The 11,149-nt window shown below is 55.4% G+C and overlaps 1 protein-coding gene across 1 annotated transcript; it reads right to left on the reverse strand.

Annotated features, from left to right (window-relative positions):
• Positions 1-1,729: 1,729 nt before the first annotated feature.
• On the reverse strand, positions 1,730-9,114 carry C1QTNF6 (C1q and TNF related 6). The gene is made up of 3 exons (XM_043440826.1): positions 8,946-9,114; positions 6,423-6,681; positions 1,730-4,078 (listed from the first exon to the last, which is right to left on the reverse strand). Exons 2-3 carry the CDS (start codon positions 6,673-6,675, stop codon positions 3,531-3,533), a joined length of 801 nt encoding a protein of 266 aa, XP_043296761.1. The 5' UTR covers positions 6,676-6,681; positions 8,946-9,114; the 3' UTR covers positions 1,730-3,530.
• Positions 9,115-11,149: the final 2,035 nt, after the last annotated feature.

Raw genomic sequence — 11,149 nt, forward strand, 5'->3', positions numbered from 1 at the left:
GAGTGGCTCTTACCCACCACCGATATGCCTCCAAGTCAAGAACTGGGATCCCACTGGAACAATTGGCCCAGACAGACCAGAGGCCACCTCTGAAGCACAGATGGACACGTCTGCAGTGACTCTGATGAGGCAATGGAGGGCTGCTGGTCTCAGAGACCTGAACTCATGTGGCCTGGAAATGTCTGGGACCTTTGGCCTCAGTTTGCAAAGGACAAACTTCAGTCCTGCAGGTGCTTGGCAAGCAATGTCAAAAGCTTTTCTGTCTCAGTAATCAGCAAACCACTTCCCAGGTGGCTCAGTGGTAAAGAATCTGCCTGCCAAGCAGGAGACATGGGTTCGATCCCTGGATCGAGACGATCCCCTAGAGAAGGAAATGGCAACCCACTCCAGTATTCTTGCCTGGGAAATTCCATGGCCAGAGGAGCTTGGTGAGCTACAGTCCATGGGATCACAGAGTCAGACACAACTTAGCAACTAAGCAACAACAATCAACAAACCAGGTCCTCATGATGTCCATGACGGAAGGCTCCTGCCTGGCATTGGAGGTGACGTTTACCACCAGAGTTGAAGCGGGATGCTGGTGAGGCTGATGATGCTTCAACAGAGCCTGAGCTAAAACCATGGAGTGGGGGAAATTCCCTGGTTGTCCAGTGGTTAAGATTCCATACTTCCAGTTCAGGGGGCATGTGTTCAATTCCTGGTTGGAGAACTAAAATCCCATAGGCCATGGGGCATGGCCAAAAATAAAAAAGAGTATGCAGTGGCCTTGCTGCCCTGAGCAGCTGTGTTAGGACCTCTTGCGTGAGAGCTGTGAGGACTTCAGCTGTGGTAGGAAACCTCCTTAAGAGGCCAGATGGGCTCCAAGAAAGCTAAGGTTTGTGTCTCCCTCTGCCTGGGTGGCCACAGGTTCAGGTGAATCCTGGGAATCCTGGCACAGTTATAGTGGGCTTGTCTTTAGAGCATCCTCTTCCACGTGGTACCCAGAGAACCACAGAACACAGCAATAGGCATGTAGGCAGCACAGGGTACCACCATCAAGCCAGTAAGGGGAGTCAACACAGATGACTTTAAGTATCTTCACGTGAGCGGCTGCTGTGAACTCAGCAGTCAGAACTCAGAAGTCAGAACCCACAGAGACTGCCCTCTGTACCGCGTGCAGCGCTTTCCTCCAGAGAATATCCAGTGATTCTCCAGTAAACGTTATACACAGAATGTGAGACCGAAGTCCCAAGTGAGGATCTGTGGTTTGTTCTGCACGTCCAAGGGCCTCACTAGAACATAAACTCCATGGGTGTTCTCCACTGGGAGGTGATGGACTATGCCCCCCTCCACTGAAGCCTCCAAGCTTAGTGGGGTACCCAGCACAAACAGTAGGTGCTCAATAGTTGTGGCTCCAAGGATGAACACTGCTCTCACTAGGCAACCTCTCTTCTAATCCTTATGGCCACCCCCATAAGGGGGACAATCAGCATTCCCATTTTACCAGACAAGGAAACGGAGGCTCAGAGACGTGGGGACTTTCCCAAGGCCACAGCCAGGGAGTGACAGCAGACTCAGCTGGCTCCACTGCTTCCAAGGCGCGGGGCGCTGGCTTCTTTGTGGCTGGAGATAACGTGTAGTAGATCCCTAGACTGCCTTGGTCCCTCTGGAGCCCTGAACCTGGGCACAGCAGAATGGGACGCACTGGCCTCCCAAGGTGGGCAAACAAAACAGAGCAGAAACAAGCAACTTGTGTTGCCAAGAAGACGTAAAACCTTTAATCACGCGGTCAAGCAGGGCAGGGGTGAAGTCAGGTTGGGGAGGCTGGGACTGTTGCACAGGGCCGGCCTTCACGGCACCGGGTCAGGCCCTGCTGCCACCCCCAGCCACGTGGCCAGGGCTCCCTTGGCCAGGAGGAAGCACCAGAGACCGCCACCGGGATCACCTCTGCCCCCGAGTCTGCACAAGCACCAATGGGCGGAGGCCGCCTCCCTCTAGGAAGAGGGTCGGGCCACCTGGGGCTGGGGAAGGGGAAGGCTGGGGGCCGTCAGGCTGTCCCACCCTGGGAGGAGGGAAAGGACAGAAGTCCTGATGTCCCTCACTTGGCCTCAGCCTCTCCCAGTGCCTCCCTCGGCATCATGGCTCAGAGGAGCGTCCCCGGACTGACCTGGAACATGACTGGCTTCAGTTCCCCAGACCTGCTGAGGGGTCCAAAGCCCAGTGCCCTCCTTCCTGGCTCATTGCCCGGCAGTGGCATTTGTAACTGCAGCAGCAGCCAGGGGCAGCTCTGCTGGGCAGCAGGGCCTCAGCACCTTAACAGAGTGTGGAGGGCCAGGGGCATGGGCTGGCGAGGGGCACCAAGGAGGTCAGAGCACCTGGGGACAGACATCAGTGTCTGACAGCGGCTGGGAGCCTGGGAGGACGGAGGCCCAGGCAGCTTTGGCAGAGAGGGCTGTGCACGGCCCTGACAGCACCAGGGAGCAGGGCATGGAGGGCATGCCCTGAGGGTGGTGGGGGTAGGAGCCCTTGCAGGCATCCATCCCAGCCACGTAAGGAGCTTGGTCTGGGCCTCCTCCTTCAGGGGATGCCTTACCCCAAAATGCCTCCAAACCCCTGGGTCCTCTCCTGATAGCACCATCCCCTGACCAAGGTCCCTCTGGGTTTGCTTTAAAGATGGGCATGGGGCAGAAAAGAAAGGAACAGGCAGAGGATACCCATTTCACCTCGGTACCCTAACCTGTCAGCCTTGGGGAGTGGTGGGTAATGAGGGGCCACAGTGTCTGAAAGCCCAGAACACAGATGTATATGATCAGAGCCCCAAGAAGTTCTCTGGGGCTGTTTTCAGGATCCTCTCTGTGTCTCCCTTCCCTGGCTGGACTGGGTGCTCACTGAAAGCAGGGCCTGTGTCTGCTTCGCCTCAGCCTTCCCAGAGCCGGGCCCAGAGAGGGTGATCAGTGAATGTTCAGCGACTGAATAAACACACCATGGGTGTGCATGTTGGGGGCAGACAGGAGTTCAGAGAGAAGGAAGAGGTTGCAAGAGACAAGAGGGGGAAGTATCCTAGAAAGATGAAATTTAAGGATGTTGGGAAGATTCCAGAATGTTTGGAAGATTCCAGGATGTTCGGAAAGTACCAAAATGTGAAAGCTGTAGGACTTGGTTACTCAAGGGGGGTTGCAGAGACCAGCAGCACTGGCATCACTCAGGAATGTACTAGAAATGCTGAATCCTGGGCCCACTCCACATCTGCTGAATCAGACTCTACATTTCAGCACAATGCCCCAGTGATTTGTATCACATTCAAGTTTGAAAATGGCTGGTCTACAAGGTGGAGAAAGTTCTAGAAGATGTAAGTTAGGAGGTTTCTTAAAATGTTCAAGGGAAGAGAAGCAGGAACAGACTAGGAGGGGTGATGGAGGGGGAAAAAAGAGGAGGAAGGCTGCCCAGAATGCCAGGTCAGGGGCCCATTTTACAGATGGGCAAAATGAAGCCCCCATAGGAGACAGACCTGCCCACAGCCACCCCAGGCCAGAGCTGCCCCAGGGGAGGCACTAATCATCCTCAGGTTTGATGAGGTGGCCGCTGAAGGTAATGTAGGTGTCTATGTCGTCACTGTAGACCGCATTCTCACGCTCGCGCTTGAAGAGCCGTGCCCAGACGCGGTCACCCGGGGCCAGGGCCAACATCACGCTCTGGCTCTGCATGATGCTGCGGTCGCTGGGCTGTGCGTACAGGATGACGGCCGCCTTGTCGTTGTGCACCACGTGCACGTAGGTCTCCTTGAAGTTCCAGCTGTGCACGTTAAGGCTGAAGAAGTAGAGGCCGCGCAGCGGGGCGACGAAGTGGCCGGCAGCCAGGTCGAAGTGCCCGTCGGGGTTCACGAAGACCGTGTCAAAGAGCAGCGGCTGGAAACCCTCGCTGCTGTGCAGGGCCGTCTTGCGGCCCACCGAGAAGGCCGAGAAGCGCATGTGGCATGGACTGCCAGGGCTGCCCGCCTGCCCCTTGGCACCCTTGATGCCCTGGGGGCCACGGTCCCCCCGGGGACCCTCCCTGCCCAGCTTCCCAGGTGAGCCCAGCAGGCCTCGGTCCCCTTTGTCACCTGTGGGGACAAGAAGAGGAAAAGTCAGGGCAGGTGCCCAGGGCTGCTTCTAAGCATCTGCAGAAGGCTCTACCCTGGCCGAGAGAAGGTAGGCCGGAGGAACCGCCATTTACTGAGCACCTACTGCATGCCAGGCATCACTGCCCCAAATGACCCTTTAAAGGAGACACCATGTCCACCGCCGTTCATAGGGAGGTGAAGGGCTTGCATGGGTGGCATGGCATGGCTTAGGAGCAGGGTGGCATGCATGCAAGTTAAGTTGCTTCAGTCGTCCAACTCTTTGTGACCTCATGGGCCGTAGCCCACCAGGTTCCTCTCTCCACAGGATTCTCCAGGCAAGAATCCTGGAGTGGGTTGCCATTCTCTTTGTCAGGGGATCTTCCCGACCCAGAGATCAAACCCGCATCTCCTGCAGGTGGATTTTTTACCACTGAACCACCAGGGAAGCGCCACTGTGCATGCTAAGTCGCTTCAGTCATGTCCGACTCTTTGTGAGCCCTATGAACTTATAACCTGCCAGGCTCCTCTGTCCATGGGATTTCCCAGGCAAGAATAGTGGAGTGGGTTGCCATTTCTTCCTCCAGGGGATCTTCCTGACCCACGGATCGAACCCAGGTCTCCTACATTGGCAGGCAGATTCTTTCCCACTGAGCCACCTGGGAAGCTATGCTTCTTGAGGAAACAGATCCCAAATATTTCGCTGCTGCCTGTTACAGTGCCGGTAATCACCCTCAGCCACATCCCTTTGAATGAAATGGACAGCCCTATGTTCTCCTGGGGCCCCCTCTGACCACAGCAATGTTGCTAGGAAGAGGGGAAGAAGCGGCAGAAAAGAGGGCACAGGCCCTCGGAGGAGAAGCCTGGAGAGAAGCAAGGAGGAGGGGATCAAGGTCTCTGCAGAAGTCTTCCTCACCAGCCCCATTGGTGAAGTAACTACCTCATCACATGCCCTGCACTTTACAGTTTGCAGAGCACCTTCTTCATCCCAGTCCTGAGGGATGGTAGTTATAGTTTACACATGATGCAGTGAGCCCAGGGAGGAAGAGATCCTGCTGCCCCACACAGCAAGGAAGCTGAAGAGCTGGGGCTGGGACCCAGGGAAGGTGCCAGGTGGCTTCTGCCACAGCAGATGCCCGCCCACCTAACAGGCAGCTGGAGAGGTGGCCCAGAAGAGGTGCATGGGATTTCATGGAGGGCAGTGACGGGGAAGTACTGTCGACACCCAGCTACCTCGTTAACCTCACATAGAGGGCTCTGCTGGCCTTGGGGAAGCGGTGATATGTGAGGTGGTGAGAAAAGTGGGGAGAGGAAGAGGGGGTCTCAGATCCACGGAGTGGAGTGGTCCTCTGTATTCCTCCCCATAAATCCTAGCTCTGCTCTGGACAGTGGCATGACCCCAGGAGATCTCCTCTCTCGGAGGCTCAGTTTTCCCCATCTGCAAAGTGGGAGGATGAAGCGTACCGCCCTCACGGGGTTGTTGTGAGCAAAGACGGATGTAAGAAAGTCAAGGGCCTGGCCCCAGGAGTGACCAGCTGCTCGCAGGCCCCAACAGCAGAAGTAGCTCTCTTGGGGTCTGGTCTTAGAGGACAGGGGGTCAGCTCTCACTTGAATGGCTCAGGGGGTCCCCACAGCTCTCCCCACTTCTAGCCTTGTCTCCCACCATCTAGTCTCCAGGAGAAATTAGAGGGATCCATTTGAAACCTAAGCCAGGTCAGGCCCCTTGTCTGCTCAACTCCTCCCTCGCTCCCTATCTCAGAGAAGAAACCCACATTTTGTTTCTAACCTCAGCTCCTCCGCTTGTCCCCTGCTCCTTAAACATACCAGGTCTACTACTCACTCTGTGAATAGAGTGACCTGCTATTCACTCTGCCTGGAATGCTCTTCCCCAGGTATCTACATGGCTTCTTCCCCACCTTCTCAGGGAGACCTCCCCTGACCTCCCCCATTCAATATGCAACCCGTGCCCCACACCTGCACTCCCAATGCTGCTCCCCTTACCTTTTTTCACCTTAGCACTTCCATAGCATTTATCACCATCCATCTCTTTAACTTGGGTGATATGTTTATTGCTCATTGTCTGCCTTCCCCACTAGAACAGAAGCTCCACAGACATGGCATCTCTGTCTGGTCTGTACACACTCCCTCCCAGAATTCAGAATGATCCTGGCACATGGTGGGTACTCAATACAACGTGTGAATGACAGAAAGGGTCTGAGACAGTTTTCTGTCCTGGTTTCTCCTGCTCCTGTCACCTCACCTCCCCCAGGCCCAGGAAGAGACCGTCCCACATGCCCTCCTTGATGCCATCCAGGCCAGTCCAGCCCGAGTCCTGTGTGGTCCTCACCCTTCAGGATGGTGATGTTAATGTAGGGCCTGACCTCAGGCAGCACATATGGGAGGGCAGACGGAGAGGCTGAGGCCTCATGCGCAGCATCGGCAAGGACCATGGGGTCTTCAGAGTCACAGCACCGTCGACAGGGCCCAGGGGAACTAGAGGCCACAGCTTCCCCAGAGGCGGGCTCCTCGGTGGGGAGTCCAGACACCGAGAGAAGGAGCAGGAGTGCAGCCCAGAGGAGGCCCAGGGCAGCCGTCCCCATGGTGACCTGGAGCAGGAAGGAAGGACAGGAACATAGTTACCTGAAGGTCTACACTCTGCTGATGCCTAGAGTGGATGCTGCCACCTGCAGCATGGGTATTCCTGATGTAACCCAGGGAGGGAGCGCTAGTGCCCCATTTAACAGACAAGAAGACTGAGGCCTAAACAGGAAGACAAGTTCTCCAAGTTCACAAAGAGACCTGAGGTAGCGCAGGGCCTGGAGTCTGAGTCTCCAGTCTTGGGTGGTTTCCGCCACACGTGGGCCCACGAAGAAGGACCCCTCTGAAGATGAACGTCCTGGGAGGTCTTTGCTGGGGTGGGTGAGGAAGACACCCTGCTGCCCATGTGACATAGCCAATGAGACTGTAAAATGCTTTTCCCACACTCCCAGTCTCTCTCGGCCTTGTTTTCCTGTCACTGACTCCATAGTCAATGGAATACAAGTTAGAAGAAGGAGCCCCTTGGGACAGACTAATTAGAAACAAACAAACAAAAGAAGTCCCAGCAGTCATGCAACGCTGAAGGTAAGTAGCTGGTGTCAGCCCACCTCCTCGCTCAGCATCTTTGTGCAGTCAACAACTCATACAACTCAACCTCGCCCAAGAAACCCTATAGGGAGGGAGCAGGAGAGAGTAAAATTCATTGGAAGGTGGTTGTGTCAATCATCTTAGACCTGCCAATCAGCTGCCAGGGTGGTAATTTGGAATTAAGGGACTGAACCCAGGAGTTCTGGAAAATTGAAAAGGAACAAGGAAGTCCAAGGATTTGTGAGGATCTGTCTTTGGCCTTGGCCTAGAAGGGATCCAGAGTTCCAGAAGAGGGGGCAGAAGGTAGCCTGGACAGCAGTGACTGGAGGCAAGCCGGGCTGGTGGGCAGGAAGCCAGGCAAAGAGCTTCTGAGGTGGTGGCAGTCTTTGGGGGCTGGCACACGTTATCACAGGATCAGACACTCGTTTTTTGAAACCAGACTGGTTTTTACACTTCTGGCGTTTCTTTGTTTATTTCCTTTTTGTTCTCCTGTAACATTTAGTACAATTCAAAAATATTTTTCTGTGGTTAATACGCATAGAGAAGGTAAAATTATTATTATTTTTTTTAAATGCCCTTCTATCCTAACCTGAGCACTGAAGTAAGAGTTGAGTCTTAAAGGGGCAGGAGCAGTCCCTGCACCAGCCCCCTCCCACTCCCCGCTCCCGGGAGCTGGGTCGTAGCAGTGGGCAGCAGCCTCCAGAGTCATCACCCTCTCCTGGAGGTGGCCTTGTTCCCTGCCCCCCACCCCCACCCCCACCCTGTGCAGGTCTCCTGGTTCTGCTCAATAAGTCAGGTCAGGTCTTCAGGGAACAGCACCCGCTCTGGCCAAGATTATCACCCTTACCTTTTATTTGTAAATTATAATACACATCCCAGCGATTTTGAGAAGAGCAGAACCCCCTCTTTCCTGGCCACAGATGTGAGACTTTAGAATCAGACCTGAGATTCCAGAATGGTTTGCAAGCTGTGTGACCTAAGGCTACTGGCTTAACCTCTCTGGGCTTCTTGCTGCTTAACATTTTACAAGGAGGAAACAACACTACCTCCCCCACCAGGCTATTTGGGAGGATTTAAAATCAGGAAAATCACCTGTCTGGTAAGACTCTTAAACGTTTGTTCCTCTTTCTGCTGCCCAACATGACCTCTCCCCTAGCCCTGCATGGGACAGGAAGAGCAGAACTGTTCCCAGAGAACTGGCATGGTCTGGGGACATTTCTGTTGGGCCAGACAGCTGGGAGTCAAAATATCTGTGACACAGAACTCTGACCTGGGGCGGGGGGAGGGGGACGCAGGAAGCAGGAAGCAAAGCAGCCTTTAACAAAAGTAATAACCACAGCCACGGTCACTGGCTGTCCCTGGGGGAGGGTGTCATGCAGGCATCAAGTGGAGGGACCATGCCATGGGGGTGGTTTGGGGGTCCCTGCTGCCTCCACTATGGAGCTGGGGCCTCTTCAGGGTCGAGGGAGAGTCAAGCCCTGCTGGAGCAGATTCGGTGCCTGTCCAGGCAGGAGTGGGCACAAGCCAGGAGCATCGGAGGAGGGCAGCCCTTCACCAGCGCGGAAAGTCTCAGCCAGAGGAAGGGATGGGGAGGAGAGAGCCTAGAGGGGCTGGCCGGGGTCAGAGGGAGAGAGCAGGGCCCCAGATATGTCCAGGAAGGGAGGAGGAAGGAGAGGCATTCCAGGCTCTGACCCCAACCCCCTCGGCCCTGCTGGATGAAGCTGCAGGACCTCCCATCACTCACTCAGTGTCCGACAGCCTCGTACAGCAGTTCATGGACCCCGAGCCTCCCGGCAGCCTCTGGTTCCTTGATCCATGTTTGCGATGATGATAATAACTTGTTGCTGGCCCAGACCCCCAGCTCTGGCGGGCTGGCCCAGGAGGAAGGGAGGAAGGGATGGAGGCAGCGAGGAGGGAGGGAGGGAGGGAGGGCGGAGGGAGCAGGCTGGCTTCCCACTGCCCCTCCTCCCTGCTCCCTCCCCTCCAGCCTCTAGGTTCTTCGGAGATGAAGGGAGCCGGTGGATTCCCTTTGCTTAACTCTTTGGTAGTCCTAGAGGGTCTTGTTTAATTCAGAGACCCTATACATTTCCAGCAGGAAGGGGTGTGAGGTCCCTGATGTGCGGGCTGGAAAATCAAGCCCCGGAATGGGTAAGGGCAGGAGCCCCCTAAGTTGCTCAGAAACGGGAAGGCTCCAGCCTAAGCTGAAGGGCTCCTTAGTCCTAAGTCACCAAGACAGGAGGCGTACAGAGGGCATGGGCACCAGCCCAGCTGCTGCAGGTTCAAATCCTGGCTCGGGCACCCTCTGGCTAGGCCCTTCCCCTCTCAGGACCTGGTTATCTGTAGAACTTCAGTCCCCAGCCTCATCCATGCCAGTCACAAGGGAGGCTTAGTAAGTGTCTGTTGAGTGATGGTCTCATCTCCTTGGGGATCAGCTAAGGGTGGCAACCAGGTCAGTAGCTCCACCCCCAATGACACCAAAGTCCTACTCTGCCTGGGAATTTTGTCATGGTTATCCATCTTCCTGGTCTTCTAGAGCCATGGAAATAACTCTCAAGTTCATAGGAGGGCAGCCTGTACAGAAGACTCCAGGGCCCCAGGAAGGGTCTTGCCTCTGCTTCCTTCTGGTTAGGCTGCAGAAGGCCATGCAAAGGCTGCAGTTCTGGCTCCCTGGGTCAGAGAGCCCTGTACAAAGACTCTCTCACAGGTCTCTCGCCCTCCAGCCCCCTCTGCATTTGTTGAGTTCTTACTGCCTGTGCCAGACTTCATCTTCAGAGGGGCTTTTGTCACCCAAAGGGTATTAACATCCATTATTTCTACTCTTCTTACCCCAGCTTGGGGAAAAGGAGCTAGTGGTGTAGCTGATGTGACTCACCCAGGGTCAGTGAGTGAAGAGGAACCACAGCCCTACAGAATGGAAGGAGTCCCCACGATGACCCAACTGGGTACGGCTGTGGGCAAAGGCTGCAGTTCAGGGTCTGTCTCCTGGGCAGAGAGAGGTGGTGACATTGTGCCTCTCAGGAGGCAGAGGAGTGCAGTGACCTAAGGGGGGTTACTGAAGTCTGGGGCTTTGGGCGTTAACTCCAGGCCCCACTCACAGCTGGGCAAAGTGTGAAGGAGGAACAGTCCTGGTTGTGTGTTGTTGACCATCTCTTGTCTCTGAGCTTCTGTTTTTCTATTACTGCGGGGGGATAGTCACACAGAATATCCAGACCTGGAAGGACCCTTAGAGGTCATCTAATCCAATCCCTTATCCCGTCCAGCAGGGACACTGTGAGTCAGGGACGGCAAATCTTTGGCCCAAGGTCACATAGCAGACTGGAGAATAGTTGGGATGAGAGCCGGACTCTCCCAACTTCTAGCTTTGGGCTGCTTCCCTCTCGCTAGCCCACCTGGCGTGTCCCCCACCCAGGCCTATTTAAGGGTCCAAAGCAGCCCAAAGGAACACAGATGGAAGGACTGTGGACCCTGGGAAAGCTATCAGGTCCACACTGGCTGTGCCCTCTATGTGGCCCTGCCCCAGGCAGCATTCCCAGGGCACTGAGCCAGGGCTGTAGAGGGAGGGAAGTAAGGGGAGCCTCCCTCTCCTCCCTCCCCTCGCTGTTGCCACCAGAGGGAGAAGGGCTGAATCAGCAGCACTGGAGGCAGACAGGGCTCCTGGCTGTCTCTCAGAGATCTGGCTTAGAAAGCCTAGCATCTGAGGACAAAGGGATGGGGGATGCGGAGAGGCAGGGTGGGGACACAGGATTGCTTTGGTCCAGGGCCCATTGTGTGCTCCTGCCACGCTCAACAGGCCCTCTGCAGAGAAGGAGCCTCAACTCAAAGGTTTGGAAGAAAACACTGTTGTTCAGTTGCTAAGTCATGTCCGACTCTCTGCTACGCCATGGACGGCAACATGCCAGGCTTTCTGTCTCCCGGAGTTTGCTCAAATTCATGTCCATCAAGTCAGTG

This window comes from Cervus canadensis, chromosome 21 (assembly GCF_019320065.1).
Source record: "Cervus canadensis isolate Bull #8, Minnesota chromosome 21, ASM1932006v1, whole genome shotgun sequence".
NCBI lineage: Eukaryota > Metazoa > Chordata > Mammalia > Artiodactyla > Cervidae > Cervus > Cervus canadensis.